The sequence below is a fragment of the Pollachius pollachius genome (assembly GCF_949987615.1).
Source record: "Pollachius pollachius genome assembly, chromosome: 2".
Taxonomy (NCBI): domain Eukaryota; kingdom Metazoa; phylum Chordata; class Actinopteri; order Gadiformes; family Gadidae; genus Pollachius; species Pollachius pollachius.
The window spans coordinates 47,207,598-47,228,535 of NC_136935.1; the positions used below are offsets into that span (position 1 = coordinate 47,207,598).

Sequence of the window (20,938 nt, forward strand, 5' to 3'; positions counted from 1 at the left end):
ATTGCGTGCATGAATCCGATACATTAAATGTAAAACTGTTCAAAAAAATCCCAATTGCAGAAGGTCTCGTGATACATTGGTTAGGCGTGCGAGTGACGCAATCTGATGGTAGGGGAGGGTACAGGAGCCGCGGCAGTGTAGGAAAAAGGAGGAAGCAAGGATGGCGGAGTCACACCTCTGAAGGTAAAACATTACATTTATAGATACCATCGAGTGTTTCCCCCCCGCGTCGAGCTCTGTTTTAATTCAGCAGGTTATGGACACGACATTCATCCACCTTATCACCCGGTGCGGGAGGCGACGGTGCATTCTGACGGCGTGAGAACGCACTCTTTTGTTCAGTTTCGGAATGGCCGCTGTTTTCACAATGTTTTCTTTTTCCTCCACTCTTATTCGGCCACGGAAGACGGAAGGAAACGGGAGAGATGGCGCTTCCATCGCCGTGCCACTGTGTAGAAAAAAAGGGATAACGGTGATCCCTCTCGTTAGATCACGAGAATAATCACAACAACAGCGGTCGTCCTTCTGGTAAATAAAACAGCGAACCGACGACGTGCTCGGTATTACGCACGACGGGTTGCGGCAGGAGCGCGTCCCCCCGCCCGGTCCCGAGCCGCCCGTGGTCGGGACGGGGCTCCACGTCTGACAGCTGCTCCGCTCGGGCCTGCTGCCCCTCCACACTCCGCTCTGCCCGCCCGCCGGCCGAGGAGGGCTCGTTGCTCTGCCACTGGTGTATGTGTGCTCCCCGGAGAAGCCCACGGCCCTCCGCGGTGATCAAATACAAGGCAATGCGTGGTGTCATTGGTGCTATTCCACCGTTTCCGCTCGGAACCGAGTCGTTACGCCGCGTTCCCCCAACCCCGTGAGATGAATAATTCTCTGAAAACATATTTAGCTATTGGGGCTAACTTGTTAGCAAAGGCAAACGTTAGCGGTTGTAGCCACATAGCATTTCTGGCGTTTGGCTGTGGAGCGGACGTCGCTCTATATCGCTGTATAATCTCCCGTTTAAGACAACCTTATATGTGAACCCTATTTGGATTACAAATTGTAATTTAACGACTCGATTTGAGAACTTGCTGTTGGCTGTAGACAACCCCTAAAAATGTGGTTTCATGACAAGCGAAGCTACTGGGGCTCAACACCCGGGCAGCTAACGTAACCGTTACTGACAACTGGCGGTATCGGTTGTGTTGTAGGCGTCGTTGGCACATTATTTGCACTAGCCACACTGTTGATGTACTGCTCTTGTCCGTTCAAATCTGTGTTACGCAAAATCAGCTAATCTCAGTCGGTGGCCTGACTTCTCAGAACTGGCACCGTGTGTCGATAATCCCTTTCGCTGGTTTGTCACAGGCATGACCTGTCCTGATCATGTTTGGTGTTACCTGGACAAAGTAAAGAGTTACTCCATGTCTATTACATACAGTACCTATCCTTATCATGTTTGGTGTTACCTGGACAAAGTAAAGAGTTACTCCATGTCTATAACATACATGACATGTCCTGATCATGTTTGGTTGTTGCCTAGATAAAGTAAAGAGTTACTCCATGTCTATAACATACATGACATGACCTGATCATGGAGGTGGTACCTGGACATAGTAAAGATTAACTCCATGTCTATTGCATACATGATCTGTCCTTATCTTGTGGGGGGTTACCTAGCCAAAGATGTCTAGCTAACGTTACTTAATGTTTGACTATCACAGACAACACCTGTCCATATCGTTTGGGGTGTTGCATAGCTGAAGTTGTTTATTTACTAGTTAGCCCATGTTTATATGAAAGACATGACCTGTGCTTATCGTATGGGGTGGTACCTAGCTATGGTTGTCAAGTTACCTCCTGATTCTATTAGAGACATGACCTATTCTTATCCTTTGGTGTGATACCTAGCCAAAGTTGTCTAGTTTTCCCATGTTAGACAGAAATCCTCAACTCTAAACCCTGTTATATTCCAAAACCTTCCTATACTTCAATACTGTTATACGTAAATAAATATATGAGATACCTTTACTCTGTTTACCTTCTAAAGCAGTATTATACAGAAATTTTGTCTTGACAAATCTCAAGTAGTATATACGATACAATAATCTACAACACTGTAATTACATAATGCCATAATAGGATCTCAAATGCAATCGTCTTAGGTTAAAATGTTCACTATTATGGATTGACTTGGCCTTAAGCTCTTTTATTATCCAACATGAATATACAACATAACATGTACAACATGCATGATTTATGCATAATGTGCAAAATGAATATTCAAGCCATTAACTCCAAACGATAGAACTACGAATGCATTTAACTTGGTTGCTTGACCCAATGCCCTGAAACCCCTTAACAATCTTGTGCTTTTTCCTAGTGTAGATCACTTGTGTTGTCATTGATTTTCCGCCTTGGCCCACACTTAGTAGCGGGTAAATATAACTTGGAGGTTGAGTGTGAGCCCGAAGGTGGGCTGTTTTAAAGATGGCTGTTGAGCAGATCTTGTTTATCTCTCGCAGATTCTCTATTTAGAACAAGCAAGTGCATTGAGTGATTTTGTGGAGGAAAAATGTGGATGCCAAGGTAGGATGGGGATGTTTCGGCCTGCTTGGCCTGCCTCTTGTGACGTAAAGCTTTTGTGCTCTCCTTAATAGTTGTGAAGAGGCTTGAAACAACAGATGCATTTTAGTGCAGTTCATCCTTTAGAGATGTTTTACTATCTTTCAGATATTGTTTAAGAGGAAGGCCGTAGAGTAGAGCCTTTAAAGGTAATGTCCTGCATAGTTTGTTTTAGATAGCCTATCCTGGTTATACTCAAGTCCTCCTTGTGCTTCGAGTTTGTTACCTTTTTATAAGTCACCACAAACCAGGGTTTTTTAACAACACTATCCACTACGCTGTCATTCAACGGAATCTCCCATCGACCCCCTTTTTGTACCCGAAAGGTCTTGTGGACGTAGGGAGTCCCTGCTTTGAAGGCTGCTTCTAAAGATTACTCTCAGCAGTCCTAACCTTTTCACTGAGCTCTGATGCTGCCACTTTTGTTTTCCACAGCTTTGCTCGTTATAGCACTGGACACTGAATACAGAGGTAAAAACTGTAATAAATGCTAAACTGGAGGAATAAAAAGGCTGGTTCCCCCTTTACTGTGGAGTACTATCAGCCAAAATATGTTGTGCTAGGGTTTGGACAGAGGGGTAGGCCAAATTCCTTCTTGCAGCTTTAGGTGAGGCTGTGGAAAACCTGTAGTGTCAACAACCAACAGGGCTTGTTTTACTAGCGAGGCGAACCTTGGCCGCTTGAACTTTCTCTGGCACAATTCTACATTTCGTCAGGCACTAATAATCGGCCAAACCTGTTTTTATATGTTTTCTGTAAACCCACCATTACGCGGGTCTAATCCTGGTTCTTGTAGAATTTTGCCTGCCTGTTGTTATTTTTAAATGCAATTTTAAATGCGTAGTTGTGAATCCAGAGTTTGGAGATTAAATGTATTTTCTTGTGTTTGCAGTAAAGCTCTGAAGATTGAGGACTGGGATGACCCTCATGACCTGAACTCATTGCTACTGCTGCCAAAGGGATTTTGCATGGTTTAAACAAGCATGTGGCCCGTGGGTGCCACCACAGTCCAGATACTTCATATACATTTTTGTTTTTCTTCTCATTACTACTTTTCTAATGAATAATTCCCGATCCAAAACAAGGGAATGTTTTTCGGATTACTCAACCTTTCTATGGAGGGTGCCCGTCATTCTCTGAGGCCGCAAAGGTATGTATAAACACCTGCCATTTTAAAATCCCCTCCCCTCCACCGGCTCTTATCCGCACACATCCCCCCCCCCCCTCCCCCCCTCCCCCCCTCCCCCCCTCCCCCCCTCCCTGAATAAGCAACCTACCGAGAGAGCCTCCCATGAAGGACTCTGCGGGGGCCCAGTAACGTCGACATGAGTAGTACTTTAGGCAAAGAGAAAGACTCTAAGGAGAAGGACCCCAAGGCCGGCCCACCGGGGAAGGAAAGGGAAAAGGAGGCCAAGGCCCTGGCCGGTTTCGGCAAGGATGGCGGCAAAGAGGCCAAGACCAAAGGGAAGGACGCCAAAGAAGGAAAGAAGGACAGCAGCGGCGCGCCGCCCGCCGTCGCCTTCTCGGTGGACAACACGATAAAGCGGCCAAACCCCGCGCCGGGCACCCGCAAGAAGTCGAGCAACGCCGAGGTGATCAAAGAGCTCAACAAGTGCCGAGAGGAGAACTCTATGCGCCTGGACCTGTCCAAGCGCTCCATCCAGATGCTGCCCACGTCCATCAAGGAGCTGACGCAGGTGTGCGAACTCTACCTGTACAGCAACAAGCTGCAGAGCCTGCCAGCCGAGGTGGGCTGCCTGGCGGGCCTGGTGACGCTGGCGCTGAGCGAGAACTCCCTGACCAGCCTGCCGGACTCGCTGGACTCCCTGAAGAAGCTCCGCATGCTGGACCTGCGGCACAACAAGCTGCGGGAGATCCCGGCCGTGGTGTACCGGGTGACGTCGCTGACCACACTCTACCTGCGCTTCAACCGCATCACGGCGGTGGAGAAGGACATCCACCACCTCTCCAAGCTCACCATGCTCAGCATCCGGGAGAACAAGATCAAGCAGCTGCCGGCGGAGATAGGTGAGTCCCCGGGGCATTGGTGGGGAATGAAGACGGGACAGGGCCAGGAAGGCTAGCCACAACGAGCTCTCATCAACATCTTGATGCATTGGCAGTAAGATGGCTGATAAAGTAAAGCCGCCATGGTGATATGTTCACTGTGTACAACCCTTTGATAAAACTGCAGCTGTTGAATAATTCCCTGTTCTTTGCATGAAAGTTTAAACCCACATTTGACTAATCAATAATGATCGTGTGGTAGTGGCCTGGGGGAATGGCTCTCAGCTGTGGAACCGCTAAAACTTCTTCCAGAAGTGCTGCTGCTATTAAGGATTGCGTTGTGGGTTTGAGGTCGTCATTGACGCCCCCCCCCCCCCCCCCCCCCCCCCAGATGACTGAAGCACTTTGTCTGGACATGCGTCTTCTTTTCCAGGGGAGTTGTGCAGCCTCGTCACCCTGGATGTGGCTCACAACCAGCTGGAGCACCTACCGAAGGAGATAGGCAACTGCACACAAATCACCAACCTGGACCTACAGCACAACGAGCTCCTAGACCTCCCGGAGACCATAGGTCCGTTGGAGACGTCTGCTGTCTGTAGTGCACGCCTCTCTGTTATGTCTGGAGATATGAGCTCCTTTCGATTCCACAGATGTTTACCTTTTTAACGATTTTAATGAACTGCACCCCTAGCGCACATACCTACTCACTTATCGGTAAATTACCGCTGTTCAAGCTAATGAATCCTGGTTTGGCATCATAACTGTAGCTTGACGGACGCGTGTCTCCTGTGTGGCCGCAGGTAACTTGGCCAGCATAAACCGCCTGGGGCTGAGGTACAACCGGCTGTCGGCCATCCCCCGGTCCTTAGCCAAATGTAGAGAGCTGGAGGAGCTTAACCTAGAAAACAACAACATCTCAGTGTTACCAGAGGTGAGTGATTTCAAGCGTTGCACAATTTCCCCTCAAAAGTGCTGCACTGATCCGTTGTATAGCGGATCGCTGCAAGAAAACAGTGGACTGAACTTCCTTGTTCGCATGCCTCGCTTGTTTATGCTCGGCGCTGAGGCCCCCCCCCTCTCTGTCCCTGTGCTTATGGTATGGCGAGGCCCGTGGGCTCGCCGCACACCCAGAGGGAATGCGGCTGCATTTCTCCATGGCCTCCCCATCACATAGCTGCACGCCCTCCTGTCTTTCTCCGAACAGGGCCTCTTGTCGAGCCTGGTGAAGCTGACCAGTCTGACGCTGGCCAGGAACTGCTTCCAGTCCTACCCCGTCGGCGGGCCCTCGCAGTTCTCCACCATCTACTCCCTCAACATGGAGCACAACCGGATCAACAAGATCCCTTTCGGCATCTTCTCCAGGGCCAAAGTGCTGAGCAAGCTCAACATGAAGGTGCGTGGCGTCGTTGGTGTGTTAGGTACTTGATTAGCCTGTTTATTACCCCTAAGGGTACTGTATGGCTATATGGCTTCACTAGATGTATTTGAAACTTGATGGTATAATGAGTTGGATTAGAATACAACGCATTGTAGCGAAGAATGGGAGTGATTTGTAAAGGTTGGTGTTGGGGGTTAATCCAGTCCTGATGGTCCACAGTCACACTAACTCTTTGTACCTAATTTGTGTCAATTTGTGTGTTGCAAAATGTGTTGCAAAATGATTGTTTCACTGGTTGGATTTCAGTTTTACACATTTGGTAACTAAATTATATGTTGGATAAAATACACATTTTAAACCTTGTTTACTATCCCCTAGAGCAGCATTACTCATTGCGCGGCTCGCAAGCCACATGCGCCTCTATTTGCGGCTCGCATGGCGGTAAAAATATACAGTGATATGATCATGCAGTGAATACAGATATTTAAAAAAACAATACAAACAATTATTTAAAAAATAAATCAACAGCGGCATTAAAAGGTGGAAATATAGCCTTGTCTAGAAAATATTTTTAAACTTGCTCGGCTCTACGCTGACAGCGGGGTTGCGAGAGAATGTGCTCTTTGGATGGACTTATTCTTATAAACTTATTCTTCAATAGCTTCCATGTTATGTGACCCAGTGTCTCCACATTATTCCAGAAAATAGCACACAGTCACACAAGTCTTAATTTTCCTCTCAAAGTGCACCAGATTGATGCATTCCAGGTTAAAAGGTACCAAATTTTCTTCCGGGGGAGCATGCCCCCGGACCCCGCTAAGGACCGGGTTCCCTCCACAGTTTCACAAAATTCTGTGGGAAACACTGCTTCAGGGAGGACATATTATTAAGCAGGCATACTTATTTATGACTGGATTTATAGCTTTTGATACTTTGCTGTAAAAATGGCTCTCCTGTTGACGTCGTCCTGTCAGTGCGGCTCTCCTGAAAAAAATAGTGAATACCACTGCCCTAGAGGTACGTTATTAATACATGGCTTCACTAGATGTATTTGACCGCACATGCATTGCAGCACATGATGGAAGCCATTGCAAAGAAGATCGCAATGGATTGTGAAACGCGCGGCTCGGGCGGCCGTATGCACATATCCTCGCCTGATATGACTCTACTAGTTAGATCGGTAACTCTGCAGGGAGGGGAGGTCAAGGTGCATCGTACCGGGACGGGCCTTGTCTATTTGCTAGAGCAGGTTCACACCCTGGTGTCAGGTTTACTCTACTTTCTCCATTCATCTGCTAAGCCTCGTCCATGCGGCTGAGCCAGTGAACTCACAACGGCCGCCCCGGGCCTCCTGAACAGACCCTCTCTTCATGCGGATGGTCTGGCAGTCATACAGGGTTTTTCTTTATTGATTTTATTGTCTACCCCAGGACAACCAATTAACCTCGCTGCCGCTGGACTTTGGCACGTGGACCAGTATGGTGGAGCTGAACCTGGCCACCAATCAGCTGACCAAGATCCCGGAGGACGTGTGTGGCCTGGCGTCCCTCGAGGTGATGCTCCCGCCTACGTCACCGTACCTACGGAATACCGGCGTGGGAATGGGGAAAACACTGGGAGTTTAAGGGAAAAGCATCACCTGTTAGCATCACATTGACCCAAAATGTAAACGTTATCCAGGTATTTTATCTCAATGTTCAGTGGTGAATAAGAGCCCGGGTTGATACAGAAAGTCCTTCCCCTAACTGGAAGTTCACACCAAAAGCTATAAAGCGTTTTGAGCGATAAACGCCTATTCCCTTTCTATTAGACATGCGCAATAAAGCGATAGGAGCGATAAATCGCTTGAGCGATAGCTTTAAAGCTGTAAAGCTGTCAGTGAGAGTTGAAAACAGCTAAACTCTATGCAAATGAGCTAGTAACGTTTCGGCTATAAATGACCACCAGCCAATTGGAATGTAGATATCGCTCGCCGGCGTGGGTCCCAGTCAACATACGGGCAAGAGCGAAATGAGCTGTAAATATTTTTGACAGCGTTGCATTTTGAGCTATTCTGCGAATTTGCATCGTTTACAGCTTTTGGTGTGAACGTACAGCAAGGTCCCGTCTGGGATTACTGAAGAACTATCTTGGCCTAAAGGACCGTATATGCTGGTAATCTTTACCTGGTAATCTTTATGCTCTTACCTCATTGGACAGCATAGGATATCGGCCAATCAGACAAAAACAAACACAACAAACATTATTAGACCAAAGTATCAACCAATCACAGGCTGGTAGGCCGACAGACCAGAGCAACTGCAGGCCTTGTGTCAGAATACTGAAACGTCCCAGTTCTTATGCTGAGCAGTACTAAATGGTTCACCCCACCACCTATGGTGGGGTGAACCAGTCCTGATAGTCAACAGTCACACTAACTATTTGTACCAAATTGTGTCTAAATTATTTTGGTGTCAAAATGTTTGTCTGTTTACTATCCCCTATGGGCATTGGGCAGGCTATTAATACATGGCTTCACTATTTGTATAGAGCTTGATGGTATAATGAGTTGGATTATAATACATTAGACAGGGCATTGTAAGACAGAAAATGGGGAAGAAACAAACAAGGAAGGACATGTTGGAGCATGTGGCATGGCAGTAGAGCAGGGATACAAAATGCAGTGGGAGAAGTTGAAGGAACTAGCCAGGTATTTTCCCATGTTGATGTGTTTCCAATGCCTGACAAATGATGGATGATGTGCAACTATTTGTCTTGGTAGTTATGCGGATACAGTTGGAAGGCTATAAAGGCCCTACAGTATTGCTAAATCTTGATTTTAAAGTGCCCTAACATCTTTATTTGTAGATGGCAGCTCGTTGTAAAGGGCAAATATTGAAAAAGGAAAAATAGGTGCAGCAGAACACTACTCACACAATTAAGCGATTTTAAGGGATTTCAAGTGATTTTGTGCAGTCGCCGGAGTCTTTTAAAACGACACGGCCCCATCACTGCACACCAAAGCCCCACCTCTACACTCCACGGCCCCCATCACTGCACAACACGCCGGAGCAGCACACCGTTGTTAGACATGTGTTCTAGGACTCGTTTTTAGAGAGGAGCCACCAAGTAACCCAGGGTTGTTGTTGTCGCTCCCAAGGTCTTGATACTGTCCAACAACCTTCTGAAGAAGTTACCGCATGGCATCGGCAACCTCAGAAAGCTCCGGGAGCTGGACCTGGAGGAGAACAAGTTGGAGTCGCTTCCCAATGAGATTGCGTACCTTAAAGACCTGCAGGTGAGATGGTGAATGTGTTCAGGCCTGATGAGGCTTCTGACCGCCGCTACGCTTTCAAACCACTTATCTTTGGCAAGTGTACGCACGTAAGGCAGGAGACAGCAGCCAAAGCAAACATTTGTAACGCGGAAGCCAAGTTATGAATGTCGTAGAGTTATTTAATCAACTCCAACCCTAACTAATTGTCCTAGCCTGCCGTTCGTTCCATTCTGAGACCAGACTTTCAGGTCGACCCTGGAACCACAGTGATGTAGTTCTGCGAAGTTGCAGTGCCACGCCACCCGGAATGTTTCATTGACGCCTCGGAATGTCGTCCTCTCCCCTCTTCTCCCGCGCAGAAACTGGTGCTCACCAACAATCAGCTGACCACGCTGCCCCGCGGCGTTGGCCACCTCACCAACCTGACCCACCTGGGCCTGGGCGAGAACCTGCTGCAGCATCTGCCCGAGGAGATTGGTAAGGACCGCCTCGCTCCTGTCGCCTCTCTCCGTCGCCTCTCTCCGTCACCCTCTACTGAGGAAACTCACACCCTGCAGTAGAAGCAGTGTGGACTTAGTATGGACGCAGTGTGTTGGTGTGTCCGCCGTGGGGTCTGCACGGTGGCCTTGCTGTCGGCCAGTGCCCCGAACAACTTCCAACTCGTTCCGCTTCCCCCGTGGGCCTAGTACTCTGTTTTTATGGTCCATCTCCTCCCAGTTTGTTGTGGCTAGGTGCGCCGCTGGTTCACCGCGTAGAGCGCGTGGTCCTTACCGCAGCGACCGAGGTTCGATTCCTGCCCGTGGTCCTTTGCTGCATGTCTTCCCCTATCTCTCCCATGCCTTCCTGTCTTACTCTACAATAATATAGATATATTTCCTTTATACTCGCTGGTAACGACTACATGAATGGATGTGTGGTGCCGATGACACTTGAAACCCCCAGAGGATTTGATGGCCTTCTCCCCTGGTGTTGGTGCTTATTGGCTAGACACAGGGTGGATGGCTTGTGAGAGGAGTGGAGCCCTCACGTGAGGATTAAGACGGCTTAGGAGGCTGCAGAGCATCAAGCAGCCATGGATCACCAACTGACCCCGGCGTCAGTACTAGTTTAGCCAAAGGGTTTAAATCGTGTGTGTGTGTGTGTGTGTGTGTGTGTGTGTGTGTGTGTGTGTGTGTGTGACCTCCTTATGGTTCCATTTTGACTTCTAGTTAAAGCTGTGTTGGCAGTGAACTCAAATCGCCATGAATTAATGATGAAAGGGCAACAAAGCATTGTTGTTAACTTTTTGAAACTACATAGTAACTAAACAAAGTAACTAAACATTGGTTTAATACTTAAAGCCTGATGGGTTAAGGATATAGGATACATTCCACATGTTGCTATACCTGTTGATAGGATGTTCTGATCCATTGTCCAAATCAGTCTTGTTTCTACAGCTGGATATAGCCTAGAGTCCGACCAAAATAATGCATTTTTTGCTTTGATGGGCCGTTTCCAAGGGCCCATCCATAAGGCTAGGGGAGTGTTTGAGTACTTCAGACCAGGGTCCGGGAGTATCGTTTTGCATTATTCATTGGGCCGGTCTTGCAAAGTGGGTCCTTTGGTAAATAAATAGATCGCTACGTTAATCAATACTGTAGACCTGTTTAATGGGGAACATTTGACGATTCACATACAGCGCCATAATGACTATTTCAATCAATGATCCCCTTTTTTGAATGTGTAGAGCCAGTGTTTTATGATGGTGACTCTGCACCTTTCACAAGGAATGGATTTCCCTAAAGATTAGTTTTGCTCCCTCTTTATTTGAAATATCAATCTTTGGCTTTTGCTGTGCTTTCAGAATGCATGGATAACTCTACACAATCTGTTCCAGAGATACATTTAATGTGGTTTTGGGGTTGGTGGGGGTGGCTTGAGAGATGCACTGAGCCCACCCTTAGATCTGAGTTCCCTAAAGGCCTGATGAGGTTTATAGTATCATCTGATCCCTCCTCTCTCCACTAATGACCGCACACACCTGCATTCGTTTACCTGCCAGAATGAGAAGAAAGCACACCTTTTCAGATGCATTGGCTCTGAAATGGACTCCCCTAAATTAGTCCCGTTCCTTGACTTAACCATTCTACAGGCAATCCATTGATTTTCTTTGCAATCGATCGAGTAGCGGGTGAGCAAGCTTAATGGCAGTCGCTCGAAAACAACCACAACTCAAAACGGTTTCATTCGGGTTCGGGCCCATAGAGATTCCTGTGATCGTCACAACATTTATTTTATTTGTATCATACAGGAAAGTATTCAAGGTAAAAAAAAAAGGCGCTTGACTCAGTATAAAGCTGATTTCCAGCAGGTTCCTGTTCTGCAGCACATATAACACACTGTGTACATATATATACATGAAAATGGTCCCCTCTGCCCCCACAGGAACCCTGGAGAACCTGGAGGAGCTGTACCTCAACGACAACCCCAACCTGCACAGCCTGCCCTTCGAGCTGGCACTGTGCAGCAAGCTGTCCATCATGAGCATCGAGAACTGTCCGCTCAGCCACCTGCCGCCGCAGATCGTTGCGGGCGGGCCCTCGTTCATCATCCAGTTCCTGAAGATGCAGGGGCCCTACCGTGCCATGGTGTGATCACCCCCAGCTCCCCCCCGCAACGAACCCCGTACCCACTGGCCCCTCTATTCCTCACCCCCTTGACCCACCCCTAAGCCCCGCCCCCCCCCAACCGCTACCGCCCAATCACGCTTTAGATCGCTACGCGGCCGGCCTCTCGCCAAAACTCCAGGGCGCGCTGCGCCGGGAGGATATGAGGTCACCACCCGGGTGTGTGGGGTGACGGCGAAGAGGAAGAAGAGGGATATGTGGGGGGGGGGGGGGAAGACAAAGAGATGCTCTTCTGTTTTTATGTTTTGTTTTTAACGAGGCGGCACTATGTAGACTTGAGATCCGTGTTTCTCTCGGACGTTGTCATGGTTATTTAAGGACCGCGGCCCCAACCCCAACGCCACCTCCAACCCGAAACCATGAAAAAGGAAAATATCTACAACTCTTTGCCAAAACCGAAAAACAAACTATAAATATATATATAGATATATAGATATATATTGAGTAACTTTGAGCTGAGTGGCAAGTCTTTTAATCATATAAACCGTGCTCCCATTGCCAATGTATTTACAGTAATTAAGCATCTTATTACGTGAGCAAAGATACAATTGTATGCAAACACAAAACAAACCGACAAAAAAAAATATATTTGGATCTCACCTTTTACCGCTGCTGCCATAACTCGACTCTTGTCATTAATTCATGTTTTAGTTTTTTGGTATTTTATTCCCTTTTTTTAACCACTCGACGACTGTACACTTTTTGTGAATAGCTTCTTGACCGTGGAGAACAAAGCTCTCATGACAGCATCGCTTTTTTGGATTTTTGTTCAATTTTTTACATAAAAAAAACAAAACTGTGCCTATGTCTAGAATGAGCCGGTGGTTCACTTCTAAACTTGTCCATGAGATATACAAAGGTATAAATTATTTCAATAATCCGTTTTTTTTTTTTTTATTCTTACTGAAGTTTGTTGGTTGTTCCTACTCAAGTTTATTATACAGATTTTTCTTTCTGCCATTGAACTATTCAGTTGTAACGTAGTGTCATTGGATTTCTTTCTGTTTTTTCTTTTTTTTTTACAAATAGCGATAGTTGTCAAATCTAGTAATGTACACAAAATACAAATGCAGATCGTAAACGCGTAAAAAAAAAAAGACGAAAAGACAAAAAAAAGTTAGACTTGAAATTCTTCAGGAACGCGGGCTGCACCGGCCAGCCAGTGTTTCACAGGCGGAACGGTATTGAAACTCAGAATCATACATATGTCGTGACGAGATACAAGATCAGAGAGTGATTCCTTCTTTTTGTATAAGTATGTAAATCCTGATTGTTGCCTTGAGTGCAATTTTTTTTCTTTCTTTTTTTAATTTGAACTTTTATTATTTCTCTTCTACTGTTTACTCGTTTGGTATTATCTACAGTGTTGGGTTGCTTAGCTTGCATCCGAGGGATGACGACGATGATGACCAACATATCAGAGGCCTGTTGTTTTATATCTCTATATATATATCTCTCTATATATATATATATATATATATAAAGACTGGGCTCAGGCCCTGAAACAAACCGCAGAGTTATTCACTGCTTCGAAGAGGAAAAACACGCCCTTTGTCCCCTGGCTCCTCCTCTTGCCTCTGCATAGTACTTTGAGACCGCGATGTGGTTGGCTATCTAAACCTCCCGCTCGGATAATTCCTCTCCCCTCCCCTCGCTTTTCTTTTGTCCCACACTGTTCCAGCACTGTTGCTGCTCTTATGCACTTTTTTTTGTAAGACGTTGGCCTCTATATTAAAAGACAAAATGACAGTAGACTCTCGTCGGTTCTGTGGGATTGGGGGGGGGCATTTTGTTTTCATAAGTATTTTTATCTGTTGAAGTGACCGGTGAATCATGTACATTTGTGTCAAATCGATCTTAACAAGGAACTTGTTTTTCTTGGTCTGTAAAAAAAAAAAGAGAAGAAAATTATCAAAAAAACAACTGCAGAAAGGGTTTGTTTGGCTGTACCGTGTTTTTGATATGCATCATGCCGATGTCCTGCTTTTTATTTCACATTATTCTCATTGCTAGCAAAAATAGTTAATATTTGAATTATACTTCAGATCAGCGTTATTTGAAATCATTATTTTTTCGGGGGTGAAATGTCATATGTTCATTTAATGTTATTTCACTGTGCATTAAATATCCCAACAAAAAAGCTAAATCAATCCCGATCCTTTGGCCCAAAGTGTTCTCGTCCAGACGTCCCTCAATCATTCAAAACGGTTTTCAATGAGTATTTCAAACAGTCCTTTTTCGTTTTGTTTGTTGGGCAGCGGGAGGCAGAGGAGACGAATTCCCCTACTGCTGCGTCACGTCCACCAGCACCACCTGACGCTGCCCCGGTCACCTGGAACACGCTGTAGGCCACAAAGCACCATCTGGCTTCTGCTTTGTCATGTTTCCGTGGTCTCTGGTGGTGCTTTTAACAGATAACACTCATTGGCCCTCCATTTGAACCAATGGGGAGTCGGAACTGGACAAGAAACCGTATTTACACAACATGCACATCGGAACCCGGTGTAATTAACCCGAATTGTGTCCTGTAAAGAGAGACGGGGGGGGGGGGGGGGGGGGCTTTTTTGGATTATTTTCAACCTCAACTATACACGGAAGGCATTCCTAAGCTCTTCATAAATGCTTGGAAGTCTGACATGTTATTTTTTGCCTTTATATTAAATGACTGTCGGTAATTGGGAGGAGAAAAACAACTCTGATCTAGGTGTGCGGAGGGGTGGGTGGTGTTGATTAGGCATGCAGTGAAGGTGCTGCCGCTTTCCTTCATGCCCCAACTATGTTTTGTCTTGTTTTACTTGAGTCGTCCAAGTGCCGTTTCTGCAGGCTAGAGAGGGCAAGTGTGTTGTATTCGAGAGGAAAGCTGTTGATGTGTACCCAACCTTTTACAAATGAAGGTGTTGCTGTTATCCAAAGCAACTGCCAGTGATTACAGGTCATTAGGCAGAGGCATGTAGGGGTATACAAAGCATACTGGTATAGACTGGGATGGGATGGTGGAAGGGCAAAAGGTGGAATCTAGGATATTTTCAACCTCGACACACTGCAATTTTCAGCCCGTACAAACTCTACTTTGACCCTTCATAGTCAAGCTAAGCCAAGCCTATTTCTTTAGAAGCAGGTGACTAATCAGAAGGCCTACATTTGGACAGCTTGTTCTGCGTGTACGTGGATTTATTCCTAAACCCAATGCTAGCTGATGTACAATTCTCCCGGACACAGAGCGCGCAAAAGCTTTCCATGACGTTCAATTTAGCAGTCATGAAACAACTTCTCGCCTATAGGGGCACGTGGACCAGGCAGCCGTGTCAACCTCTCGGTTCAGCACCGCGTGGTTCGAGCAGAGACCGGGGCGTCGTACAAACAGGACTTCAGTGCTGTGGTGGAGCTGTGGAGCTCCTCCTATAGTTTTGTAATTATTGTTCATACACTGGGGGGTTTCAGGAGTCATGGTTACGCTACCGCCCCCCCGAGCACACTCCACCCAGAACTTAATTTGACAGGCAGCCTTAATAGGCTTTCTCTCCTCTTTATTTTCCCTCTTCTGTTGCTCATCCCTAGCGTGCATGATCCCAGACTTCACTCTGAAGAGCAGCAGCAGCAGGTGGTTTGAGAGTGCATTTTCAGTTTGATATTCTTTCCTCCTGTCTGCACTCTCCGTGCTCTGTACAGATATCTGGCTTAAAGGCAAAGCCGGCAGTTGCACACCTCTCACAACGCACATGGGTGAAGGGATCTGTGGAGAAGCCCAAACATACACTGCATTCTCTCTCCTGAGTTTTGTTTATAATGTGATAAGTTTATAAGAGTGATAATAATGAAGGATGCTCCAACAGCCTCAACTGTTTTTTCTTACCGGGGAGTTAATTTCACAGATCTGTGTTAAAAATCGAAGAAACAATTCAATAAGATATTTGGGCTGTTATTCATTCTATTTAATGGTTGAACTTTTTTTTGGGAAAGGAGTAGTTGTTTTAGTGGAACTACCTTTGGGATCAGAAGCAGCTCTCTCATAAGGCCCAAGGCCCTCCTGCTCATCACGATGACATGGAAGTATCCCTTCATCACATCCACTCAGCTTGCCTTATGCACACCAAGCAAAACCTTTATGACAGCAGGACGAGATCAGTCAACCAAGGATCACTTTATTCCATTGTACATGGGGGTATTATATTGGGGGCTTGGCTTCTTCTTTCAAACACACTGTCCAGCGGTCTGATTTGCAGGCCGGTCACTCTTCAGCGATAGAGGTTTGGATGCAGACTTGTCCTACCCCCTTTGGGCCGGTATGCAGTGTTTACAGTTTGTGTGTGTGTGTGTGTGTGTGTGTGGGGGGGGGGGGGGGGGGGGGGGGGTGCTAGCAGATTTGGGTTTGACCAGCAATTCAACATTTTGTTTCTAAGCATCCTTGTGGGTGGGGTGGGGGGTTGTCAGGTGAAATGTCTTAATTAAGTATTATTTGGAAAATACAAAAAACAACATTGATTTGTTTTCTTGGCTGTGACTCACGTAATCAATGCCGACCTATTGTAAGACAGTTATCCTGAAACCAACTAGTTGCAAAGAGTGCTACTTTGCAAATAGGTGAAAATGACCATGTTTGGTGATGTTCTGTATGTATATACTCTTTTTATCTGTAATAAACTGATATTTACAAATTTATAATGTGCACTCGCCTTATCATTTTTACGTTTTGTTGTTGATTTTTTCTTTCAAGAATGTAATGGGTTTTCTTTCATAGTACTTATTAGGGTCTGGATGCCTAATCACTTATATGTTATAGATGGGTTGTTGCTTATCAACAGCAGGCCTGGTCTATGTGTTCATAAACGATTAGCTAAAGGGTTAATTCATGCAGCATTCAGAATAGGTATTGGATAAACACCCCATAGAACCTAATAGAAGTGCATATAAAGATTTAAAAAATCAAACAAAGATCTTCCCACGTTTTGCTTCGGAGCGACACCGCCCCCTGCTGGAGAGTCCTCGCCCAGTATCCCATGAAGGCAGATGTTGCGTAAACAAGCTTTCGTTTATGATCTGAAAATGATTAACGATGGCTCGTTGTGCAATATTGTCTCTCTTCATATTGCTTTGTATTGCAAAAGGTCAATCACATACGACATTAAACACTCTAACATAACGGTTCGCTTTTTTTCTTTTTCATGTATTTGTGCAACGCGATTCATCAGGTGCCCATATTCCTATAAACGAAATAGGAAAAAGCAAAGCTGTGGTCCTTCTGGGACAAGTCGTTACTTTTCGATCTGTAAACGTATCATTATTGTCGTTTACGAAGGCTTGGAGGGAGAGTGTAAGAGTGCTTGGAAATGTTTAATGGGGCTGGAATCTGCGCGTAAAAGGACGACAGGTGTCACTGTGCTCTCCCTCGTGTGTGCGCTCATGCGCCAACCTGCCTGGACAACTTGTGTTTACCCATAACAGTTAGGACTAGGACGAGGACCCATTCCCAGGTTATTTTGCCAACCTCCCTCTGGCGAACATGGGGACTTTTTGTTTCCTTCAGCCCCTACGACGCACGCAGCAACAATCTATTCAAGGAGGACCAGTGTCCCATCTCATTACGAATGACGAACAGTACTCAAAAAGCGCCTTATTAAACTGTGCCCGATTAAAATAAATAAATGAAGTTATTGCAATTTAGTAATGGGAAGATGGGTGTGTGTGTGTGTGTGGGGGGGGGGGGGATCTCCGGTGGATTTATCCACGTGGTGCGTGTCTGAGTGCTGCTAAGCAACCCTCTAGTAGGTAGGGGCTATAAAGAGAGGGAGTGGCGGAGGGGAGACCGCTCGGCAGAGAGACTCAGACACACACACACAGCAGCGCAGCAGCGGCCAGGATAACACGATTAGCGCTCTATTAGGGACCGCTGCCGAGCCACCACTAGATGCGGCGCTGGGATCACAGTCCGGGGTGGGAGAAGAGAGTGCTAAAGGAGACGAGAGAATGAATCCACAGCGTGTCCGTCACCACATGGGTAAAGTGGAGGGTCTGTGGTGGTTATTGGCGTGCGTAAACGAGTTATCCAAGCTCAGCTGCGCCCGGCACCCGCTTGACAGTGACACCGCTTAATGTCTCAGGTAAGATTTACATCTTGGCTATTTGTTTATTTTGCAGTAAAGGCATTTGGGTAATGTTTGCAGACTTGTTTCCCGTCATGGGAATTGTTTATCGTACATTTGCATGCATAACGAATGAGGTCCAACGGTAATACAAAAAGTGAGGATGGTTTACACGTAGCTTATATTTTCCTCTCCTCTGTCCGATTTCCAGATTAAATAATCTTCGTCATAACTTCAAAAGTGCACAATGAAGCCGATACACGTCCAAACGCTGCAGAACAAGTACTCGATCGACCTGCTTCATCCCGTTGGCTCTGACTAGAACCTGACGATTCACAGTGGATGACCGCTTCTTTTTTTTCTTCTTTTTTATCAACCCCACGGGAATCTGACGAGAGACGCCAGGAAGTAAGGGAGGAACGAACGGAAGGGAGGAAGGAACAAAAAGAGGAAGGTGAGAGAGGAAGGTGAGGGAGGAAGGGAGGGCGGAAGGAAGCCGGTCCAAAACCAATCATCTCCGATGGCGGGGTTGGACAACGAGACCACCAATGGGACCCTCTCGGTCCGCGCGCCCTACAGCCTGCACATCTCCGTGTCCCTCACCGTGCTGGTGGGCATGCTCATCCTGCTCACCGTGTTCGGCAATGTGCTGGTGGTCATCGCCGTGTTCACCAGCCGCGCCCTGCGGGCCCCGCAGAACCTCTTCCTGGTGTCGCTGGCGTCGGCCGACATCCTGGTGGCCACGCTGGTCATGCCCTTCTCCCTGTCCAACGAGCTGCTGGGCTACTGGTACTTTGGCAAGGTGTGGTGCGAGATCTACCTGGCGCTGGACGTCCTCTTCTGCACCGCCTCCATCGCCCACCTGTGCGCCATCAGCCTGGACCGCTACTGGTCCATCACGCAGGCCATCGAGTACAACCTGAAGCGCACGCCGCGCCGCATCAAGTGCATCGTGGTGGTGGTGTGGGTGATCGCCGCCGTCATCTCCTTCCCGCCGCTCATCGGCCTGGAGAAGAAGGTGGACAAGGAGGAGGGCCCCGTGTGCAGCATCAACGAGGAGAAGTGGTACATCATCGCCTCCAGCATCGGTTCCTTCTTCCTGCCCTGCGTCATCATGGTGCTGGTCTACGTGCGCATCTACCAGATCGCCAAGCGCCGCACGCGGGCGCCGCCCGGGAACAAGCGGGGGCCGCGGGAGATGCAGGCCATGAAGCCCGCCGCCGCGTCCGAGCGCAAGAAGAACGGCGTCGTCGTCGTCGTCGGAGGCGGAGGCGCGGTCGCCCGCGACGACGGCGACGGCGGCGGCGGCGGCGGCAGCAACGAGGGGGATGCCGGCGAGCCGCTCTGCCACGAGAAACTCAACGGCGGGCTGGGGGCGGCGGCGGGGGCCGGCGTGGCGGCGGACGGGAGGGAGGCGAAGGGAGGGGAGGAGGACGAGGAGGACGAAGACGGGGAGAACAACGGCATGGACCTGGAGGAGTCGTCGTCCTCCGACCACAAGGTGAGCCGTCCCTGCTCCCGCAAGTCCTCGGGGAAGACCAAGCTGAGCCAGGTCAAGCCGGGGGAGGGGGCGGGCCCGCCGGCGGGCACCACGGGCGCGGCGGCGGCGGCGGCGGCGACGGCGGCCCAGCAGCAGCTGCAGCGCGCTCGCCGCCAGAGCACCAAGGGCAGCCGCTGGAAGGGGCGGCAGAACCGCGAGAAGCGCTTCACCTTCGTGCTGGCGGTGGTGATCGGAGTGTTCGTGGTGTGCTGGTTCCCCTTCTTCTTCACGTACACGCTGACGGCGCTGTGCGAGAGCTGCTCGGTGCCAAGCACACTCTTCAAGTTCTTCTTCTGGTTCGGCTACTGCAACAGCGCGCTGAACCCTATCATCTACACCATCTTCAACAACGACTTCCGCCGCTCCTTCAAGAAGATCCTGTGTCGCGGGGACCGCAGGAGATACGTATGAACGATTGAGGGGGGACTCCCCTTTTAAGGACCTTTTAAGGTTGTTCCTTTGTCCATTTCTATACACACAAGCACCCTGTACAGTTCGGCGACGTGGCGCATGGTTTCGTCGCGGCTTCAGACCTGTCTCGCGGAGTTTCCCCGCCCCGCTCTCCCTCCCAGGCCCGGCCCCCCTGGAGTTTAGCGGAGCCCGCTCGATATTCCATTTTTGACTTGAAACGCCCAAAAAAACACTCGCAGCTTGGACCAGCTCACCACGTACCACAGCAACACGTTCCATAGCAACACGGCCCCCAACTGATGCCCACGATGTCCCCTGTGGGTTTTATACAGATGATGACAAAGTGAGGACAGATGAGGCCAATCAGAGGCGTGATGAGTATTGTGCCGTATGTTGTGTAAAATAACAAGTGTGGTGATGATGTGTCTCTATATTTTTCATGTTGTTTCCTGGAGTATCGTGGCTATTTTCTATGATGTGATGATGATGACGATGTTGGTGATGGGAGCGGGTTGCTGGTCTGTAAAGAATAAACCCCATTTCCCTGTGGCCATGGCCCTGTTCTCTCTCAGCTCCACAGCCACTCAGGGGCACCTGGTTATGATACACACACACACACACACACACACACACACACACACACACACACACACACACACACATGTGCACACACACAGACACAGACACACACACACACACGCAGGCACGAACACACGCAGACATGCAGGCACACACACACACACAGGAACACACACACACACACCCAGGCACAGACACACACAGGCACACACACACGTGCAGGCACACAGACACAGACACACACACACACAGGCACACACACACGCAGACATGCAGGCACACACACACAGGAACACACACACACACAGACCCAGACACACACACACACACACACACAGGCACACACACAAATGCAGACAGACACACAAACGCATGCAGACAGACACACAAAAGAGGCAAGCACACAAA

General features: G+C 48.0%; 2 protein-coding genes across 6 annotated transcripts; both read left to right on the top strand.

Annotated features, from left to right (window-relative positions):
* The first annotated feature begins 123 nt into the window (after positions 1–123).
* Positions 124–14,437, top strand: shoc2 (SHOC2 leucine rich repeat scaffold protein). 5 transcript variants are annotated; one of them, XM_079729868.1, is made up of 9 exons: positions 124–183; positions 3,506–4,641; positions 5,054–5,191; positions 5,421–5,551; positions 5,825–6,013; positions 7,429–7,551; positions 9,138–9,275; positions 9,614–9,731; positions 11,679–14,437. In XM_079729868.1, the coding sequence occupies exons 2-9, from the start codon at positions 3,939–3,941 to the stop codon at positions 11,885–11,887; spliced, it is 1,749 nt and encodes a 582-aa protein (XP_079585994.1). In that variant the 5' UTR covers positions 124–183; positions 3,506–3,938; the 3' UTR covers positions 11,888–14,437. The 5 variants fall into 5 exon arrangements, with proteins under 5 accessions (XP_079585994.1, XP_079585998.1, XP_079585996.1 ...); XM_079729872.1 differs by having other exon boundaries at positions 162–183; positions 3,511–4,641; XM_079729870.1 differs by lacking the exon at positions 124–183 and adding an exon at positions 229–318.
* Positions 14,438–17,739: 3,302 nt separating this feature from the next.
* Positions 17,740–20,500, top strand: adra2a (adrenoceptor alpha 2A). The gene is made up of 2 exons (XM_079730695.1): positions 17,740–18,018; positions 18,212–20,500. Exon 2 carries the CDS (start codon positions 18,521–18,523, stop codon positions 19,949–19,951), a length of 1,431 nt encoding a protein of 476 aa, XP_079586821.1. The 5' UTR covers positions 17,740–18,018; positions 18,212–18,520; the 3' UTR covers positions 19,952–20,500.
* Positions 20,501–20,938: the final 438 nt, after the last annotated feature.

What these genes read in the sequence shown, in the direction of transcription:
- shoc2 (XM_079729868.1), top strand. Translation starts at nt 3,939, where the DNA reads ATGAGTAGTACTTTAGGCAAAGAGAAAGACTCTAAGGAGAAGGACCCC. An exon ending in AGACCTCCCGGAGACCATAG is followed by an intron (nt 5,192 to 5,420) that starts GTCCGTTGGAGA and finishes GTGTGGCCGCAG; the next exon opens with GTAACTTGGCCAGCATAAAC. An exon ending in TGAGCAAGCTCAACATGAAG is followed by an intron (nt 6,014 to 7,428) that starts GTGCGTGGCGTC and finishes TGTCTACCCCAG; the next exon opens with GACAACCAATTAACCTCGCT.
- adra2a (XM_079730695.1), top strand. Translation starts at nt 18,521, where the DNA reads ATGGCGGGGTTGGACAACGAGACCACCAATGGGACCCTCTCGGTCCGC.